This window comes from Haliotis rufescens, unplaced genomic scaffold (genome assembly GCF_023055435.1).
Source record: "Haliotis rufescens isolate VD_foot unplaced genomic scaffold, xgHalRufe1.0.p SCAF_22, whole genome shotgun sequence".
Classification (NCBI taxonomy): domain Eukaryota; kingdom Metazoa; phylum Mollusca; class Gastropoda; order Lepetellida; family Haliotidae; genus Haliotis; species Haliotis rufescens.
The window spans coordinates 3,347,051-3,370,175 of record NW_025963913.1 but is presented as its reverse complement, the minus strand read 5'-3'; the positions used below and the strand labels follow the sequence as shown (position 1 = coordinate 3,370,175).

Genomic DNA, 23,125 nt, shown 5'->3' with positions numbered 1-23,125 from the left:
TGATTGACGTGATGAGCATCGATCCACACAATTGGGATACGATGACCATCAACCAAGTCAGCGAGCCTGACCACCCGATCCCGTTAGACGCCAAGCAGCGTCATGTTTTACATCAAGCCTGAGTTGCTGAAGACAAATTCTTACCCGGATCTTCACGGGTCCGCTCCGCAGTGCGTTAATGACAATTACCATGATGCATATTACATGTAAACGATGACTGTCACAACACACATTCCCCTGATAAGAACCTTTTAGTGTCATTATGTGGGCAGTGACTGTACAGACACTGCACATACCGCACAACCACGACGTACCTAATGCATGCAGTAACTGCCACACACCACATGACTGTCAGGCGGCACATGACTGTCACACACCACATGACTGTCAGCCGGCACATGACTGTCACACACTACATGACTTTCACGCGGCACATGTCATTAAGAATTACTGCCACAACACGCAACAGGTCTGCTGGTCTGCTGGTCTGCTGGTCTGCTGGTGCTCCTATTACTGAAATGTCTACAGCGAAACCTCTATAATCTGGACATTTTTAATCCGCGCATTTCGACGAAAGGACAATTACAGGGAACGCACATCTGTAACTTAAGGAACATTACAACGTATTCGGAAAGTAATCAATCCGGACGATTTCAACGAGAACGATGCAACCCAATTTAAAAAATGCTAAAGTACCTTTTGTGTTGAGGGTAGTAAACAGTAAACTGTCTTAACACTGAACAATGAGTTCTTTGATCTTTATTATCCCCGAGTGATGAGTGCCCACTAACACCGTCATTTCACTATAACACATAAATCTACATTGACATTAAACGTCTTCTGTATGAGTTCACCTGGTTCAAGCAGGGGCATTGGCACTTAATTTACCATTTGTCTATTTGGGGGATGTATCATACAGGTTTGGTCAACTTGAGCATGCAGTGGGGATAGAGCTCCGTCAAAGACAGGTTGTTTGCGTCAGCAAAATGCTTCGAATTTAATCGGCTTTAAGGTCAGGCAACCTCGTGCTAGGATCTGGGGCTTGACGACGGGTGTCAATGTTATCTGGCATGAGCTATTTGGAGCCAAGTTGATGATATAATGATATTTGTAAAAAAAAATACCTAAAGCCTGCAACTGAAATATTTTAGAGTTATTCATCCTTGGCAGACCTAAACATGTTTCGTGATTCGTGTCAAGTGAGCCATTCCAACACATGCCTATCATTAAATCGTTGTAAGTCACATCTCCTGAAATCGGATCTTTAAAACTCGATAAATCTCCGACGACGATGTCCTCATAGTCCCGCCATATTCCTCATCGACACAATGTTTGCCACTCCGCGTGTCTCGAAATACTAAAAATTTTAAGCTCCCTGGGAATTATACAAACCAAACTGCCTCCAGGCTTTTTGTATTCAAATTACCATATCGTCCAACCGGGTACCCATTCTCGACCTGGTGAACAGAAGTCGCTTGTTTAAGGAGACACCACACATGAAGTAGCGGGGAGCGTGAGTGAGCGAATGCTGGGTTTGCCCCGACTAAGATGCTTGCCGTAAAAGGCGACTTGCTTGTCGTAAGAGGCGACTAACTGGATCGGGTGGTCAGGCTCGCTGACTTGGTTGATGCATGTCATCGATCCCAATTGCGTGTATCGATGCTGGTGATATCAATCACTGGATTGTCTGGTCCAGACTCGATTATTTACAGACCGCCGTCATATAGTTGGAATATTGCTTAGTGCGGCGTAAAAGAACCAACCATCCCTGAGTAAGTAGTATTCCACCCACACCACCGCCACCTGTAGATAATCAGTGACACACTTATTGCCAGGTTAAACGTTGTTACCACCCGATTATCATTACTTAGCGGTACGGTCGGGTAGCCTAGTGGTTAAAGCGTTCGCTCGTCACGCCGAAGACTCGGGTTCGATTCCCAACATGGGTACAATGTGTGAAGTCCATTTCCGGTGTCCTCCGCCGTGATATTTGCTGAAATATATCTAAAAGCGGCGTAAATTTATACTTACTCATTATCTGCTCTGCCCCTGAACCCCCAGAGACTGAAGCGTAACTTATCAACGTGAGTATGTAATGATAATAGGCCGCTTAAGCTTGTAAAGCGCACAACTCCATACGCAATGCATGCTCGAAACAGTGCATGATAATAACACTCGATTTTTCATTGTTATCTCCCTGGGGAGTATACGACCCAAGCTGCCCTAAATTTACAGTGACATTACCATCTGATACTACCGGGTACCCATTCACTGCTGGGTGAACAGAGGCATATTTAAAAAAAAAGTCACTTCCCAAAAGAGACATCACAGGTGCTTCAGTGTTGAGCAGGATATATGTACCCAGGTATATACTCTGAAAAACCATCTAATCCTACCGGGTACCCATTCATTGCCTGTTGAACATGGACATATTTCGAACAAAGTCACTTCCCTTAAGGGACATCACCGGTGCTTCAGTTTTGAACAGGATGTATGTACCGAGATGTTTACTCTGAAGAAGTCTGTAGGGTTTATGTGATAGAATTGGTCCCAATTATTTCCGTAAAGTCGACTTTAATGGATCGATGGTCAGTTCTGGTGACTGGTTTAATTGAGAGACCTTAAAACCATGATGGTCTGAGACGTTGGTCATAATATCAACCAATAGTTTGTATGGCCCAAAGTCGCTTATTTACAGGCCACCCTGACATAGCGAGAATATTGATGACTTTCACTCCGAAAATTCACGTGTATTAAAAAATGACATCGCAACTTGAAACTACAAACGTTAAGTTGTTTTAATCCACATTTCATGACATCGCAGCAACAGGACGCACGTCACCAGTGCCAGTTTCAAAGTGGTGTATGAGAGTCTCACCGTTCCACCAGCTCACTCAGGACGCCAAATGACACTTTTGAAAAAAAAACGTCTGAAAAGTGATCTCACCTGGTCCGACACTGTCACACTTTATACACCGTGTTCAAACCGAACCCCCTACACTCTGACTTGCCTCTTTTGTATAGATGTGTCAGTCCTTGTCACGCTAGGTCACGCGAGCGCGAGCAACCCAGCTGCCACGTTGTGACCTTGACCTTCATTCAGCGGTCACGTTATCAAGTGTATATATAGAAGCAAATTCACCGCACCGGAGTGCAAGCAAATGAACCGCATGCACTTCTTGTAAACTGGTTTTGTTTTGAGCTCACATTGTTATGAATCCGCATAGGTGGTGGACGTTTGATGTCGCCCCAAGACACCCATGTGTAATGTTTATGCTAGCCGTTGAAATACTATGTCAAAATCTCGCGAAATACGACCTTTATAATACTGCTTTAATGGGTGTTATAGGAAGGCTGAAGCCACTCGGTGCGGGTTCTCTTGGTGCTGTTGGAATTCGGCGTGCTTTAACATACATGCAGAGCAGAGATAGATATGTTTACGCCGGTGTGATCGTGATAACGTGCCAGGGATACCGAGACTGCATTGGCGTGATTTTGATATCCCAGCAGAAGGAGATGCCGACGTTACGCAGCTTGGATTGCAAACTTGAATCTTCGTGCAGGGAGTGGCTGCAGCATATAGAGTAACTCCAGATCATTTAGACACCATGATAGGTAGAATCTGAATTGAAATGAGGATTAACGTTACACTTATATTGGGGGCGGTCGGGTAGCCTAGTGGTTAAAGCGTTCGCTCGTCACGCCGAAGACCCGGGTTCGATTCCCGACATGGGTACAATGTGTGAAGCCCGTTTCTGGTGTCCCCCGCCGTGATATTGCTGGAATATTGCTAAAAAGCGGCGTAAAACCATACTCCCTCACTCACTCACTACACTTATATTGCGACGTGCATACACATGTGTGTGTGTGTGTGTTCGCGCGTGTGCGTGCGTGTTTATGTGTGTGTGTGTGTTCTGCTAATTTCGGTGTTATAGTACTATCCTCCTTAGATACCATGCCGCAGTTTAACATGGATACCCACTCAGACAGAGTATACTGACTCCGAATAGTCCTTGCGTCATCCCCTTGATGCCGAGCGCCAGGCACGACAACAACAAGAACCATTTTAACGTCTTTTGGTACGACGGGACCGAGGGTCGGCCAACCAACTTTCTGCTCCAACTTACAGACGCTCTATCCACTTGACCACAACGGCGAGCCCGATTATCTAACGTTACAGAGTCCTTGCGCGTAAAAGGAGTGAGTGAGTGAGTATGGTTTTACGCCGCTTTTAGCAATATTCCAGCAATATCACGGCGGGGAACACCAGAAATGGGCTTCACACATTGTACCCATGTCGGGAATCGCACCCGTGTCTACGGCGTGACGAGCGAACGCTTTAACCACTAGGCTACCCGACCGTCCCCGCGTAAAAGGAAAAGTGGCCTTGAAAAGTATAATAGATCACTGAACATCTCAGATTATCGACAGATTAGCACAATTCTTAGCACAATTCTATGAATTAATCTGAATTTAGATTTTAAGGATCAGAAATTCAAACCGTGATACACGTATGTCTCATTTGATTACTGTTAGTTAAAACCTGTTGTATTTATATAACAATACGGGATACGTATGGAACTGAACATAAAGATGACCATTTTAAATAGTATCTACATTACATATGGTATGACCTGACTATTCCGGGCCTCAATAAACTGGTCACTTTTGTACCAGAGAAGTGGCAACTTAAAAACTAGCGGTTATTACTATTTTCAGTCCGTAAATTCGATATTTGATGGAAACAAACCCCCATTTCTTTATATAAACTAGTGTCCAAAAGAAACGATACCAACTTATTTTCAAATTTTTTTTTTACTAAGTGAATTTGTCAAGTATGAAAACATGCCAATTCGTATTGCACATCCCAAACACAGCATAGTCGATAAAAAATACCGGGAACACGTGATCACTTCCGGGAAAAAACGTAAATTTCGTGAAAGTGACATTTCCCTCTCTAGCATGTTCTGCACGAGCAGAAAAACTGTATAAAACGGCTGATCAGACACGTTGATATCACAGCAACAAAAAGAACACAAGAGATGCCACGTTTGACAGCCATCGAGAGAGAGAGAGCCGTTGGAATGGTCCAACAAGGAGCGTCACACGTCGACGTCGCCAGAAGGTTGGGCTGCGCACGCATCACTATCACCAGGTTGATGCAGCGGTTACGTCAGACAGGTCAGACGTCAGACAGGCCCAGGAGTGGAAGACCGCGAGTAACCACGCCCCGTGAAGATCGTTACATCCGGGTATTACACCTGAGGAACCGCACCGTAACAGCGACGTCCACGGCGGCTACAGCACTTGGACACAGGATCAGTCGACAGACCGTCTACAGGAGACTACGGCAGTATGGTATCCGGCCACGTCATCCCTACCGCGGACCGCTCTTGACGCCTCGACACCGGAACAACAGACTGATCTGGGCCAGGCGAGTTCGACGTTGGCAACGGCGGGACTGGGCACGTGTTATGTTCTCTGATGAGAGCAGATTCCTCATCTTCAGAAACGATGGACGGCAGCTTGTATACCGACCATTTGGTGAACGTTTGGCGCCTAACTGTATCCAACAGGTCCGGCCGTTTGGAGGTGGAGGGTTAATGGTTTGGGGTGGCATATGTGGTGACGTCAAAACGATGCTTGTCGTAATTCGTGGAAACCTGAATGCACAGCGTTATCTTGATGACATCCTACGGCCTGTTGTGGTGCCCTTTATTCAGCAACAGCCTCGTGGACTCCTTTTCCAACATGACAATGCAAGGCCACACACAGCAAGATTGACACAGAACTTCCTTGCCAACGCCAACGTACAGGTTTTGCTATGGCCCGCATGTTCACCGGACATGAATCCCATCGAGCACTTATGGGATCACCTCGATCGGCAAATCCGACGTCGCCGTGTGCCTCCAGTCAAAGTCCAGGTCTTGGAACGATGTCTCCTCGAGGAATGGCAACGCATCACTCCCAACGTCATCAGACGTTTGACGTCATCAGTCCGTAGGCGTGTTCTGGCATGTATTGATGCTCACGGTGGACATACCCGCTACTGACTTGACTTTGAGACGTGTGGTGTGACATTTCCCGTTGTTTCTGTGATCAGTGCTCTAACGAAATGTTCATTTTTCGACCCCACCCATCTTTAAAGGCTTGTCATATTGGTTGTACAGATTTTATTGAAATGAAATTTTTGTACAGATGTTGTGAAAGGATTTCTCAAAAGCATAACACCAATCCTAAACTTCTGCAATGTTTAGTTTTTCTTTTATGTCGTTGCAAACAGGTGGTATCGTTTCTTTTGGACACTAGTTTAGTTTCACGCCGTGTGTGTTCAGCGCAGGCTAAGAAGCGGTATTGTATTTGCTCACTAAAACAGAAACCGGCGTATTAACGAAACGTAGGAAGGATTGATGGGTTTCTGAAACCGGAGTGATAACAAATTTAAGTTGAAACCTCCGAGGCAACGTAGTGTTGTCTTCAGCATGAATGGAGACAGTATTTGTAGCTGTTTCGTGTATGCATTACTCCAGGAACACATAGAAATGTCTCGTTCGCGTTGCGATTGCACCCAAGTCACGCTTGTTTTATGGGTTTAATAATTCATGGTGACATGTTGCACCCAGCATCAGCAGTGGCTGTTTTCGCTGTCTCACTCATTGTTCCACACGCGAGACATCTTTCCCATTTACTCGTTCTGTATGTAGAATCGAACAACGTTGTCTCGAACTCGGATGTCTCACCGGTTGTGTCGAAATAACAGTCCGGTCACGGAAAACGTTACCGTCACTTAGTGTTATTTTAACACAGATTTTCGAACTGGCTGTGACGAAATCACGGTTGTTGTGAACACAATTTATTGTCCCAAGAGTTAAATATAGGTCAAAATTATACTTATTACTTATTGTATGATGTCCTGATAATCTACCGGGATGAATAGCTGACATATATATGCAAGAATGAAGACCCGACTGATGCTTATGTCTTCTTTCTTCTTATTAAAATGTTATTCACAAAACAAGCACGATGTGATACGTTTGCTTTTCTGATGTCCAATGGTAATAACGTCTCCTCGGATGTGTCGAACCCCGCGTTAGTCGAACTATTTTGTTGTCTCCTGGAGTTCGAAAGGACAGGGTTCGACTGACAGTGGACTTGGGGTGATTATTTTGGCTGTTATTATTCGACATTTCGACACATTTCGAGAGCTGCTCACGAAAGTTTGTTTTGATATACATAGTAGACATTGTTTTAAATAATTGTTTATTTACGTTTTTTCTTCGTTTCAACTGCAGCAGCTTTGTTAAACCGATTGATGACCATCATCGTCACTTACACACCTGTTAGGTAGCACAGTAGTTCAAACGTTCGCTCGTCACCAAAAAACCCCGGTTCGATTCCTCATAAGGTCAAAATGTAAATCCATTACTAAATCCCCCGCCATTACAACACTGCAATACTGTAGAAGCGACACATATTAAACCCACCACACGCGCTCAATTCCAAGGACAATTTGGGGCACGGGTGGCCCAGTCGTCTAAGGCGCCGCGATTCTCTGTGCAGAGTTGCGTCCCTTGGGCACGCCTATCATTGTGGGTTCGAATCCCGGTTCGCCACGATTATGTTTCTAGGTTTGTCAGCACCATACCCGTGCTCGTGGGTTTCACCGAAGTGGTAAACGTCTGAGACCTGCATCACTTCGGGCTTTCCTCCCACATTAAGCTGACACGCCGTGACATAACTAGAATACTGTTAAAAGCGGCGTAAAACCCAACTCACTCACTCCAAGGACAATTATTACAATGCACTTGGAGATACATGCCGTAGCGGCAAATGAACCACGCACCGCAATGTAAAGCACTATGCAGCGTTACCTGGCGTCAACGGATAGAAAATCAATTCTATTCTAAACGTCATAGTAGCGCTCATTTCAAAGGGTTAACTCAATCCTGTGCTTGTTAGAACTATTTTACGGCGCATTAGATTCATTTCACAAGGTTATAAACTACGTGGGAGTTACAGGCATCCAGTCTAGGTTATTCCCTTCAATGAAACTAATCCGTGGCGATAGTGATCAGGTGAACGTCACCACCTGTAGCGTCCTTTCAGCTCCTTCTCATATGGGTTACAGCCCTGATATCAGATGAATCATGTTATATAGAGATCGTACTTAATGCTTTTTCCTCCGTTGATTTGCGGATGAAATACGTTGAGTCTATTCCGTTCAGTCTATTCAGCTAACCCTCTCCTTTTTTCTCGATGCTGTTTAAGTCATTCGACCTGAATGACACATCATTGGCTCCGAACGTTTGAATAGGGCCTTCTGGTTGGTTTCGACACTGTACGAAATACGAGTCGGCTGTGACGAGAGGCACCCAGTACACTCGAGCTTATCATCAGCAGTGTTGTGTTAGCCCTTATTTCCCAGAACGAGGCCCTCCCTCAAAGTTCTTATACACACAGGTAGTGCTGAAAAGCCTGCACTCGTCGACATTGACAACTCAAAGACCGCAGGCGACATCAGTCCCGATGCTATCTACCTATCTTCTACTTGATTTAAACTAAACACATTTGATGATGTTTGGAAGAATAAAGCATTCGTTCCAACTTGCATTGCCCTTTTCTTGATGCGATGATCAAAATACGGATGAGTGGACGGGTTATTATCTAATCCTTAAGCACTGTCGATGGTATTGTCATTGACGGGTTGAACCGACGGGAAATATAGACTACATGCACTTAAATATGCAAATAAACGCGCATATAATGCTACTTACTTAAAAAGGGGCACAAAATCGGGGTTTATGTTCCATAGCTTGGAGTTTTATGCAAGGGCTGCGTTAATTCATTGCGATATTTTCATCGTGGGTCAGTATTAAATTCCATTTGATAAGTTTCCAAGTTAAACTTCTGAATGAAATATGGTAATTTTCTAACCTGAAAAAATATGATATGGTTCTTTTTACATCGATCGTCGACATTAATTGTGGTGTTGCGAAAGTAGGCCTGCTTATTGAATTGAATTTGGCTGTGAGGTAAGAGTGAGTGAGTTAAAGTTTAACGTCACATCGGCAATATTTTATCCACATCGTGACGATTGTGAGGTAAGAACTGTGAGCAGTTGTACTGCTGTGACGAGGTTCATGATCATGGCCGTTTCTATTGTAGATGAGTATATATATTTTGTTTGTGAAATATATAACGCATTTAATGGATAATAAAATCCCACAATATGCACTTAGAAACAAGTTTGTTAAGTTCGCTGTTTCGTATGGTGTTGGAAGTCACATGTTGAAAAAGTCCCTCTCGCGTTTCTAGCTTATGTAGTGAAGTGACATTTATTAGAAGGCATTTCATTATTTCCAGTAGTTTATGGTCGTTCTTGAAGACACTGATTGCCCTGTACCTGTAGCCCTCATGATAAAGGTATTTAATTAACCTGGGTCAATGTGGCTGTGTATACTCGACCCTTAAGTGCAACACATGATAAATAGCAACTGCCAACCACGTTAAATCCCAGAGACGGAGATTCACCGTCACGAAGTTAGTTTTTATTCTAATTTATTGTTTTGTTTGCAGAAGAGTATGTTATAGGTTGTGGAGAGTTGGCGTTGAGAGACTGAAATTTATTGTATTGGAGAGTTAGTACCAAGAGCTGTTGTTTTCTGGAAGGTTCATCGCGTCAAGCACAGAACATTAAATCATCTCATTACCCACATACTATAGGTAGGAAGAGTTTTTTTTATGTCTGCGTGTGCGCTTAGTGGCCTCAGCGCAACTCGAGCTGTCGTGTATAGGTGTGACTTGGCGGCATTTGACGTCAGTTTATTACGGTAGGAAGCGACGCAGCTGAGAATTATTCTGCCAAGTTCAAACCGTCAGGTATATTGGATTTCTTTTAAAAAATAGGATAAATCCCAGTATTATGGCAGGTCACCTTTAGAATACAACAAAGGTAAATCAATGAATGGTATGATTCACGAAAGCCCTAATATAAAGTCTTAAAACAGCGTTACATGACGCCGTTGTGACTTTAAAGGTAAGACGTCTCGCAAATCTTTATTCTCAAAGCGTAGAATATTATGGTGTGATGAAGGTTTGATGTATATGTGGTAACTGTACTAAAGTGAGTGAGTTGGGTTTAACGCCGCTTTTAGCAGTATTACAGTTATATTGCAGCTTGTCAACTTAATGTGGGAGGAAAGCCCGAAGTGATGCAGGTCTCAGACGCTTACCACTTCGATGAAACCCATGAGCACGGGTATGGTACTGACAAACCTAGAAACATAATCGGGGCGAACCGGGCTCCGAACCCTCAATCATAGGTTTCTGGCGTGCCCAAGGGACGCAACTCTGCACAGCGAATCACGGCGCCTTAGACGACTGGGCCACCCGTGCCCCATAACCGTACTAAAAGATGCATATGCTTTTGTCGGTACTGAAATGAGCGCTTTGTATTTGACTCTGCGGTTAATAAGTGCATCAAGCGAAACGTAAATGCACAGTCACCAACCAATCTCGTCATAAAAAAACAACAAGAAAGGTAAAGACTGTTAATATATTACCACTTAAGCATAGACATAAGGTTAAAATTAGCTAAGGGGGCACTGGTGACCCAGTCGTCAAAGGCGCCGCTATTCGCAGTGTTGAGTTATGTCTTTTGTGCTCGCCAGAAACCTTTGATCGTGGGTTCGAATCCCGGTTCGCCCGGATTGTGTTTCTAGGGTTGTCAGCACCATACACGGCAGCTCGTGGGTTTCACCAAAGTAGTAAATGTATGAGACCTGCATCACTTCCCAAATAACTCAGCACTCACGCCGCGATATAACTGGAATACCGCTCAGAGCGGCGTGAAACCAAACGCACTCACTCACTCATTGACAATTGTTTAACAAATGGTTGCCAAATTAAAGATTTAATAGCCTAGGTATCGAACAAGCGCCAGTCCTCACTTTGTCGCCTAACTTTATTTTTCTGCGTAAATATATAATCTACCTTCTCAATGGCATAATTTGTGGGGCACGTTCTAGCTGTCGATATGAATCCAACTTGACATGGTGTTCAACCCCTGTGAAGATTTGGCCTTAGACAACCCTTTGCTTGTCGTACGAGGCGACTAACGGGATCGGGTGGTCGGGCTCGCTGATTTGGTTGATGCATGTCTTCGGATCCCAGTTACGCGACTCGATGGTCATGATGTCATCCACATGATTGTCTGGTCCAGACTCGATTATTTACAGACCGCCATAATATAATTTGAATATTGGCGAGTGCGGCGTTAAAAAAACAAACATTCACTGATGGAATAAACCATTTTAATTGTTTATGTGAAAGAGTGGATCACATGTATTCTCTTGACAGGTTCAACCGACGGCCTCTGAATGTCCTGTATTACAGCTTTGCGTTTTACCACTTTTTCAGCTACCCGTTTTGGGATGTTACCCGTCCTCGAGGTAGATGGCAAGAAGTTTTCACAGAGTTTCGCAATGGCGAGGTATATTGCACGAGAATACGGTAAGCCTCGACGTTTTATTTTCAAGTGTATTTACATCGTCTCCATAACTAAATCATCGGTTAATCTGTCGGGCATCGGTATTTCCCCCGATGACGATATCATCGCTCAGTGTCCGTTTAGATTAGACGTTTAGACTAGATTTAGACGAATACAGTGCATCCGTCCCACAAAGTCCCGTTGCGATGCTAAACATGGCTGTCACTGCAGCCATTTTGAAAATATCATTTGTCACCGAATCACTAAATCATCGGTTAATCTGTCGGGCATCGGTATTTCCCCCGATGACGATATCATCGCTCAGTGTCCGTTTAGATTAGACGTTTAGACTAGATTTAGACGAATACAGTGCATCCGTCCCACAAAGTCCCGTTGCGATGCTAAACATGGCTGTCACTGCAGCCATTTTGAAAATATCATTTGTCACCGAATCACTAAATCATCGGTTAATCTGTCGGGCATCGGTATTTCCCCCGATGACGATATCATTGCTCAGTGTCCGTTTAGATTAGACGTTTAGACTAGATTTAGACGAATACAGTGCATCCGTCCCACAAAGTCCCGTTGCGATGCTAAACATGGCTGTCACTGCAGCCATTTTGAAAATATCATTTGTCACCGAATCACTAAATCATCGGTTAATCTGTCGGGCATCGGTATTTCCCCCGATGACGATATCATCGCTCAATGTCCGATTAGATTAGACGTTCAGGCTAGATTTAGACGAAAACAGTGCAAACCGTCCCACAAAGTCCCGTTGCGATGCTAAACATGGCTGTCACTGCAGCCATTTTGAAAATATCATTTTCTTCCATTCCTCAGCTATTTTTGCATGTGTCGATATTTCAGTTTCAGTAGCAGATTATATATGCATTCCGTAATTGTGATGATGAGGTGTTACATGCTGAAATATTGCATGCAGGATTAATGAAATGTAACATGTACTGGTTCCAAATGGTTTCTGCCGCGGCCATATCGAAAATCTTAACGGTCAGTTTATTAATGTTTAGGCGTAGCCATTATTATGTAAAGGTATAACACGTTTTGTCGCCTTTGCTTAAACAATTTCATTATTAAACCTTTTATACATTTTATCTTCACCGATGATTTACGGTGTCCTATAATAATTCAATTACGTCATAATTTAATCGGATTTCATGTCAATATTGATGCCAAGATCATTCATGGATGAAGTGTTGTTTGCTTAAATATTTCAAATTTCACAAAAAATCCAAATTAAAACAACCTGTCTAGCCTTGAGCCAGTATCATGACATGTGTGTATATTAATGTCGGGCCTCCTCCATTGTGACACGTTGATCTATTCCGGGAAAACATTCTTACATACCTTCAACCAGTGACATTAGGAGGTATGTTTAAACACTCTGAATAACAGTCAGTTGGCAAAACAATGTCACTCGTGTGCCCACAAAAAAGTACGAAAGTATAATTATACAAACATTGTCAGGTTGCAATAATGCATACTTCGAAAACACCAATCCAATGCTAGTTAATTGAAAAGATGTAATTAAATGAAAATGTGTGAAATGAAACAAAACACTAAAGCATTGTGACTCAAGTCATAAATCATCTGATTTATGGAACTTCTGTACCTGCTTTAGAAGAAGGACCCCAACATGTCTATCGGTTGAAATTAGATTGATTAGAATAAATTGTGTTTGTTTGTTTGTTGGTTGCTTGCTTACGCCGCACTCAGCAATATTCTAGCTATATGAGGGCGGTCTGTAAATAATATCGAGTTTGAACCAGACAATCCAGTGATTGACATCATGAGCATCGATCCACGCAATTGGGATTCGATGACTTGAGAACCGAGTCAGCGAGTCTGACCACCCGATCCCGTTAGTCGCCTCTTACGACAAGCAATGTTTGCTGAAGACCTATTCCAACCCGGATCTTCACGGGTCAAATTAATTGTGACGATAACTCATTTCTAATACAATATGACGCGACACAATTCCAGACATGAACCAGTCAATCCGAGAGTCTATAACTTCATATTATCCGTAGGGGAGTAATTGTTGTGGAGGCGGAGCAGAATCGTGTATGCACACAATACTGTAAAGTCACATCAGACATGAACAAGGCCTGTTAAGATCCGGGGTAGAATAGGTCTTCAGCAACCATGCTTGCCGTAAAAGGCGACTGTGCTTGTCGTGAGAGGCGACGAACGGGATCGGGTAGTCAGGCTCGCTGACTTGGTTGATGTATGCCATCGATCCTAATTGCGTGGATCGATGCTCATGTTGTCAATCATTGGCTTGTCTGGTTCATACTCGATTATTTACAGACCGCCGTCATATAGCTGGAATATTGCGGAGTGCGGCGTTAAACAATAAACAAACAAACAAACAGATATGAACAATTGCAATATGATCTCGAGTTATATCAAGCATAACAGTATGTCCATATAACGGAGTCTGACATATCGAGTTTTTGTTATACGTCATCCGTTAATCAATCGTAACCAGTGTTGTCAAACTATAAAAGCCTTTTCAGTATATTTATGTATGTCCGCTTATTTTTCAGGGTTATATGGTAAAACGAATATCGACATGTTCCAGATCGACGAAGTTGTTGGTCTTGCGGAAGATCTAAGAGACTTCTTCGTTAAGATTTACCACGAGAAAGACGAACAGAAAAAGGTAGGAGCCATTGCAGAATTCAGATGTGTCGAATTTTCGAATGTGTCCATTGAATTCCATCAACTATTATTATTTGACCTCTGATACGTCTTGTTGGATGTGTCGAATGTGCTGTTACTAGTAACTCGGACTGATTGTGTAGTTCCAAGTCCCAAATTGCCCTGACATGTCGAATTAATATCATGAATCTTTTATGCTTTTATGCTTTATGCTAAACACTTTAAATTGCCCGTTTTACATGAAATACTCTACACCAGTTTAGTGTAGTTCACATACCATATGATTACTTTGAATGGCATTTAAAATCTGAATTCGGATGTGTCGAACAATCGGCAATCAAATGCATAATTCTCTCATTTTATTTGTAAAAAACCCATGCAGTACTGAATTTGTCGAACATTCGGATAAGTCGAAGCTTTCATAAGGTCCTTTTGAGTTAGACACAAGGGTAATCAAATGCATATTTCACTCATTATGTTTTATTTGATAAAAACATGCATTACTGATTTCAAAATTGAGCAGAATGCCGAATATATTAAAATTAATCTAATCACCCGTTTAGCCCCCACTAGTCTAAGATATCTCGGAAATGCATTGTTCCGTTTAATCAAGAGATAATAAGACCATTTGGCTTTAAGGCATACTTTGTTTATACCACAAGAATGTAACATATCTTCAGCCCAATTGAATATTAATGACCTTTAAATCATTTTTATTCTCTGAATCACAGAATACGCTGCGGGACAAGTTCGACAAGACAGATCTGCCGCGATTTTTAGGCTATTTCGAGAAGTTGCTCACAGATGCTGACTCAGGTTACTTTGTTGGAAACAAGGTAAGACGGGGCTCTCGGCAAAAACACATGCCTCGTGGTCAAAGATAACTAGAGATGCGTCATGTCTTATCTGTCTTCATGTTTATTATGTGACTTAAATATCAATATACCTGGTTGTATATGGCCTTTTAACGAGGTGATATGTTATAAAGTTTGTCTTCAACGGGTTTTTTATTTTAACGCTAGGCTTTGCTCAGTTTCTAAGGTTGCCACGTTCTTATCATTTTGGGGGCGGTGCGGAAGCCTAGTGGTTAAAGCGTTCGCTCGACACGCCGAACACCCACATGGGTACAATGTGTGAAGCCAATTTCTCGGGTCCCCCGCCGTGATATTGCTGTAATATTGCAAAAAGCGGCGTAAAACAATTCTAACTAACTCACTCTTATCATTTTGATGTAGCCTTTTCAGCTGCATGATGCATGTTTTCGTTACAAATTCGTTGATACCTTACCACTGTTTTGCCTGAAACTGTATAAAAGACTGGCTATACGGATACGTCTTCGCTCACACCATTTGCATACAAAAAGGTTTTTGACTTAATGCCTAACAGTGATATCAAGAGAGGGATGCGTGTAACGGTAAAATTAAGACGGGCGTGCGTGTAACATTAATATCAAGACGGGGATGCGCAACGGTTATATCAAAACGGGAATGCGTGTAACAGTAATATCAAGACAGGAATGCATGTAACAGTAATCTCTAGACGGGGGTGTTTGTAACAGTTATATCAGGACGGGGATGCATGTAACAGTGATATCAAGACGGGGATGCATGTAACAGTGATATCAAGACGGGGATGCATGTAACATTAATTTCATGACGGGGATATGTTTAAAAGTAATCACTAGACGGGGATGCGTGTAGCAGTAATCTCAAGCAGAGGATGCGTGTAACAGTAATATGAAAACGGGGATACGTGTTACAGTAATCACAAGACAGGGATGCATGTAACAGTTATCACAAATAACAGAACTGTCACATGGTGTAATACAGAACTGTCACATGTCATACAAAACTGCCACATGGTGTCTGACAGAACTATCACATGGGGTCATACAGAACTGTCTCATGTCATACAGAACTGTCATATGTCATACAGAACTGTCACATGTCATACAGAACTGTCACATGGTGTCATACAAAACTGTCACATGGTGTCATACAGAACTGTAACATGATATCATGATATGATACAGACCTGTCACATGATGTCATACAGAACTGCCTCATGTCATACAGAACTGTCACATGGTGTCATACAGAACTGTCATACAGAACTGCCACATGAGGTCATACAGAACTGTCACATGGTGTCATACAGAATTGCCACATGGTGTCATACAGAACCGTCCCATGTCATACATAACTGTCGCATGGTGTCATACAGAACTGTCACATGATGTCATACAGAACAGTCACATGATGTCATACAGAACTGTCACATGTCATACAGAACTGTCACCTGGTGTCATACAGAACTGCTGCATGTCATACAGAACTGTCTCATGTCATACAGAACTGTCTCATATAATACAATCTGTCGCATGTCATACAGAACTGTCTCATGTCATACAGAACTGTCTCATGTCATACAGAACTGTCATACAGAACTGCCACATGATGTCATACAGAACTGTCTCATGTCATACAGAACTGTCACATGGTGTCATACAGAACTGTCACATGATGTCATAAAGAACTGTCACATGATGTCATACAGAACTGTCACATGTCATACAGAGCTGTCGCATGATGTCATACAGAACTGGCACATGGTGGCATACAGTACTGTCACATTTAATGGCCTTTGTCCGCCTCTACAAATGAAGAATCTGCGCCCCGACGTATTAGGAAGTGTTTCATATTGCCATGTCCTTGCGAGGAGAATCCTAATCGCTGGACCAACAGTGGATATCCCTTCACCTCGGTCTCATTCTTCCTACATTCTGTGACCGGTCAAGCAAGGTTGTACTCCGTGTCCTCCTGTTACCTCAGTACGAGCAGGCAGATAGTGTCAGAAACCCGCTTCCCTACAGTGAAACATTAGTGTCATAGCGACACTTCATTCAAGCCTTGAAGCTCGTAGTAAAATGGCTTCAGAATATTCCAATTTGTTTTTCTAGCCTCTCACCTGTCTGTGTTATCATTATGCTACAATTTACTTGGCATCTCTTCTGTTCTGGAAAATCCAACGAAGTAACTAAATATTAATTTATGTCGGCTACGAGACCTGGCTGAAGACATGAATCAGATTTGATTTCGTTCCCCTTAAAGAATTCAAACTCAACGTCACCATATTAGGTTGTCTCCCGCGGTTGCTAGAAGTCGCTCAACGTGATTTCGAATCCAAATTTTATCCATTACCGATTTCTGGTTTGTTGGCACCCAATCCGCGTGCGTGCGTGCGTGCGTGCGTGTGTGCGTGTGTGCGTGTGTGCGTGTGTGCGTGCGTGCCTGCGTGCCTGCGTGCCTGCGTGCCTGCCTGTTCCTTCGAAGTTATGGCATCAATGTCAACCGGGTCTGCAGGCTTCTACACAATGAACAACGATGCTCGCCGAGATATGTGTAGGTGGTGGCGTTTACCTACAAATCTCTCACTCGGATTCAAACTGAATTAGGGGAGCGCAGTGTTTAAGCGTTCACTTGTCACGACGAAGGCCCAGGTTCGATTCCTCACATGGGTACAATGTAGGAAACCCATTTTGGTGTCCCCCGTCGTAATATTTGGGAGGCATTGGTGGAAATGAATTAGATGTATGGAATTTACAATACTAAATGTTTCTACCTCCAAATAAAATCCAATATGTTTATCTCCTAATTTAAATCTCATACCTATCCTCTTAATCATCATTAACGCATCTGACAATGTAAAGTCAATAGGGTTCAAGCATGTTGCCTTGTCGCACACCAACGTCCATCAGCTGTCGGGCGAGGTTTTGAATACGAACATGGAAAATTGTAGCCGTTGACCCTTGTTATTGAAATACATCGCAAATCCATATGGATTTTTCGTGTTGAATACACCTCTGTGTGACGTGGTCACTGCTGAACAGCTGGACCACCGGACAGTCATCACTGGTACAGAGCTTGAGAGGTGACAGCAGTTTAAAGTCAGTGTGATATGTGGGTAGGCACACGCGGCTTTGTTCCGTCAATACTCCCAGATGGCCGATGTTTACAAGGGCTGTTTGTTCAGGCTTGTCAGCGCATCAGGGCTCGCTAATACAACATTGTAGAAGATCTTCGAAAACGTTAGGCCCCATTAACCGAGAATGACCGCTCTGGATGTTCCTGAAACATACCCTGGCGTTACATCGGTGGGTGTGATGATTACATCATTGTAGATACGGGGCATGGCCCGTGAACCCATCTGAGTCGGAGGGTGGCTGAATATAGCCATGGGTTTCCGTTCGTCTGTCCGCGATCAATGTATGTAATCTCGTCCTCCTCTTGAGGTGATCAAGGTGTTTAATGTGATCAAGATCACTGCATTTATATAGCAACGTGCATGCACGTGTATGTGTGGCTGATTGTACGAGTCCGTAATTATGCAGGGTTTTAAGTGTTAGCCCACTAAGATGCTTGTGTAATGAGTGAGTGAGTTGTGTTTAACGCCGATTTTAACAGTATTGCACTCATATCACGGAGTGTCAGCTTAATGTGGGAGGAAAGCCCCAAGTGATGCAGGTCTTAGACGTTTACCATTTAGGTGAAACCCACGAGCACGGGTGTGGTGCTGACAAACCAAGAAACATAACTGGGGCGAACTGGGATTCGAACCCACAATCATAGGTTTCTGGTGTGCCCAAGGGACGCAACTCCGCACAGCGAATTGCGGAGCCTTAGACGACTGTTCCTCCCGTGCCCCCAGATGCTCGTGTAAAACTCAGATACATTAGCGGCCAGTCCTTGTTTTCTCCTCTTAATGCCGAGCGCCAGGCAGGGTTACAACACATACCAGCTTTAAACATCAGTATATATTGTCTTTACGACATATACACACCATTCAGATGCGATCATAAACTTGGCCACTAAGGCAGCCATATTGAACACCCTAGTTTGCCTAGTTTACTTAGGTATATGGTATGTGCAATTGCAAATGATATATTTCAGAAATGTTCCCTCAACGCGATAAAAGCCTATACAATCAATATATTCTTAAAATTTTATGATGTTATGTTTACTCAATTTTCAGCATATCGACAGCCATTCAAACTGGCAATATAATCAATATATTTTGGTTAATTAAAGGACCGATACCAATGTATCAGCAAAATATTAATTCATCTACACACACATACAATATATGCGCAAGTGTTTAGAATAATGCATTTCTTCTATAAACTGACTTCATGCTTCCTGACGTTAAAGCACAAAATATTCACAAATGTTTAAAATGTGATTGCTCATGTCACATCAAAGCAACTTCTTGTATTGTGTGTTTCGGTAAATTGTTATTTGCTATCGTCAGCAATATTACCCACAATGTATCTAATGTAGATACAGCTTTATTATGGCAATATAAATCGATTGTTCATTTGTGGAACTTACAATATTCATCTTGGAAACGTTTTTAAGTACGACGGGACCGTAATAAAAACATTTCGTCTAACCTTGAGTTACATAGCTACAAAAATATGGTTTACAGACGTGAAGCCCTGCATGTTTATTGTTGTCATTTATGAGAAGCTGGTTATATTTGAACAAACTCAGGTACCCGTTACACGAAGAATCAAACTATTTCAAATTCTGTCGTAGCTGTGGGCAGTGATCATAATCCTCCAACCCACTTGTACATTCTTCCATGGTCCTGGTAACCTTACAGCGAGTGCAGGGTTTAGGCAGGGTGGATGTCTAAGCCCTATTCTGTTACTAATGCTTCACCACAAGCATTGTTCACTCAGTCACTTGCCAGGGATTAATTTACCGTGTTTTGTGTATCTGCCACCACAGATATGTCATCGAGTTCATGTTTCATCACTCTATGATCTATCACCGTAACATTCACAGTTCTCGGGTTAAGAAATACGATCATCACCATGTCTACTAGCTGACTTAGCAATATTGACAATGCATAATGCTATTTGCTTAAACCCTCCGACATATTCTCCCATGAGTATACAATACACTGTTTTGTTCGTATTTTACTCGGTTTGATAGGCGTGTTGCTTGGTTATATGTTTGGAGTACAGCTTTTCAGACGAGTGTGTACTCGTTGCAAAGATACGTATTTTGTCGTAGTTGTCTATGATTGTAAATATCCCTGTGGCGTGAAATCGACCATATTTGTGACGCCACATTATGTAACTATTTACACGACACGCTTAGGAGGCTATGTCAAATATGCCTAGATCAAGGACATATAATGTCATAAAAAGAGGTTGACCTATTTCACTGTAGAAGTATTCACTAAGCTTAGGACTTTTTTCTGTGTGAATAACAATACAAACCTTGTAACGTTGTTATTCATTTCAAATTTACAAGGCAGCTCAACACCGAATAAAATTTCAAGATACACATAGTTGTGTTACGATATTTGCCATGTGGATTAAAACAACTCTACTTTTTGAAGTTGAGTGTTAAAGAGTGCGTATGTTCTCCAAAGTATGATGGGCTGTGTTGATGGAGTTAGTTCCTAATTATTTTTCAACATAACCCCTCCGATGTCCACACCTTTCTAACGACGATGCTGGAATGTCTCCGTGCTACTGGTGCTAGCAGAAGAGGAAGTCATTTGCGTAATCCTAGCCTCAAAGTTCCTTCTTCAAGTTTTGGAAGAGGTGGTAATCTGACGATGACCAATCTGGTGAATACTGAAGATGGTCAATGCATGCAAAGCACAGTCATGTATTGCAGCCATGGAGACAATAAACTGGTCCAACGGTGCACTGCTCTGGTGGAACAACCCACCTGTAGTGAATTTTCCACGATGTTTTAACCTTGATATTTTCACGCAATTACCTAAGCTGTTTGACATAATATTTGCCATTAAGGATCTGGCCTTTCGGGAGCTAATCCACCATTCCTTTGGAATCCCCCCAAAACGAGGACATCATTTTGCCAGCTGATAGGACAGGCTTTGTCGTCTTCGGAGGAGGAGACGTGAGATGTTTCCACTGCTTTGACTGTTGTTTAGCCTCTTACAGTGAAGAACTCAAAATTCATGCATGTCCACAAATCGGCTGGGTCTGCTTCAAAACGACGTAAATTATCACGGGAGATGGTGGACCTGGAGTTATCTGATTAGGAGTCGGAAGCCATGGAACCCAGCTTGAAACCTTTACCATGCTCAGATCCTTCTCAGAATGTTCTCAACTCGCTCATGAAAGTGCCGACCCTATTGGGTATGTGACGTGAGTCGTCGATCGTGCATAATCACAGCATGCATTTTATCGACATTTTCCTCAGTGTTGGATGTTGAAGGCTCTCCCTTCGAGACACCCCCTTTCTCTCTTGAATTCCTCTTAACAGTGGCAAAAGAAGTAGGAGAACACCATCCCCTAAAGTTGACACCGTGGGCGCGTGGATGGCTATTAGGGTTAGCCGTGGAGAAACGTGGAAACAGATTTTACTCATTCCAACATGTCAAGTCGCGAGAAAACCAAGATCTTGACGGAATCGTACATTGCACTCCGCTTTTTGCAGCAATATCTTTTGACTGTGGGAAGGGTTTTTCCACTTTAAAAAAGCACTGAAACCATATGGGATAAGGAATCCAGCGACGAGACAGCGATTCACGAACTATGCTTCGTCCAGCACCCGATATATGTTCTGAGTTGGTATTTCTTTATATGTAGCCAGTATGTGACGGTCGCCGAACAAGGAAATATTTGTTCCCATACTTCTTCACCTTCATTGCCATCGTACACAGACCACATGAAGCAGTTGTTGCCGTACGTATTGATCTAGTGTGTCACCGTTAACAGACTACAGGAAGCAATCATTATCATCCTTCTTGAGCAAGTGTGTCACCGTACACAGACCACATGAAGCAGTTGTTGCCGTACGTATTGATCTAGTGTGTCACCGTACACAGACTACAGGAAGCAATCATTATTATCCTTCTTGAGCTAGTTAGTCACCGTACACAGACCACATGAAGCAGTTGTTGCCGTACGTATTGATCTAGTGTGTCACCGTACACAGACTACAGGAAGCAATCATTATCATCCTTCTTGAGCTAGTTAGTCACCGTACACAGACCACATGAAGCAGTTGTTGCCGTACGTATTGATCTAGTGTGTTGCCGTACGTATTGATCTAGTGTGTCGCCGTACACAGACCACAAGAAGCAATTATTACTATACTTCTTGATGTAGTGTGTCACCGTACACAGACCACAAGAAACAAGTTTTGCCATACTTCTTGCTCTAGTGAGTCACCGTACACAGACCACAAGAAGCAAGTTTTGCCATACTTCTTGCTCTAGTGTGTCACCGTACACAGACCACAAGAAACAAGTTTTGCCATACTTCTTGCTCTAGTGAGTCACCGTACACAGACCACAAGAAGCAAGTTTTGCCATACTTCTTGCTATAGTGTGTCATCGTACACAGACCACAGGAAGCAATCGTTATCATCCTTCTTGATCTAGTGTGTCACTGTACACAGACCACAGGAAGCAATCGTTATCATCCTTCTTGATCTAGTGAGTCATCCTTCCCAGACAACTGTTGCCATACATCTGACGTGTTTGGATTAAAAAAATAAAATAGAAATTCTTTTTAAAAGCTTGCCCGTATACAATGTAGTCTTAAACAATGAGGATAAAACATTTATTGACACACCATTGCCATAATAGTTCCTTACATTTGTGATACAGACTTCATGTTTGCATATTATAAGTAATCAGTTTGATATAATATTAAAGACCCGATATATCTCTTTGGAATGGATGGAATGGAATAGCTATGTGCACGGGTTCATCAAGTCTGCCATTTTCCAGTGGTCACTGGCATCTTATTGTTTCACTGACTTGTCACAGGGAAACAATTTGCTCAACTGACTCAAGATTTTGTGGATATACCTCTATGACATCATGTTATGTCCACAACATAAGACTTCACTATCACACAATTCCTTCTGTGTGAGGTGAGGTGAAAATGGGGTTTGACGT

At 42.7% G+C, this 23,125-nt stretch overlaps 1 protein-coding gene across 1 annotated transcript in view; it reads left to right on the top strand.

The window, feature by feature from the left end:
- The window catches only part of LOC124136336 (S-crystallin SL11-like), a 57,543-nt gene that overhangs the window by 19,423 nt on the left and 14,995 nt on the right, over positions 1–23,125 (top strand). The window contains exons 2-4 of the mRNA XM_046502239.2: positions 11,419–11,511; positions 14,059–14,174; positions 14,905–15,009. Coding sequence (XP_046358195.1) covers positions 11,419–11,511; positions 14,059–14,174; positions 14,905–15,009 — 314 coding nt within the window. The remainder of the gene's footprint in view (positions 1–11,418; positions 11,512–14,058; positions 14,175–14,904; positions 15,010–23,125) is intronic.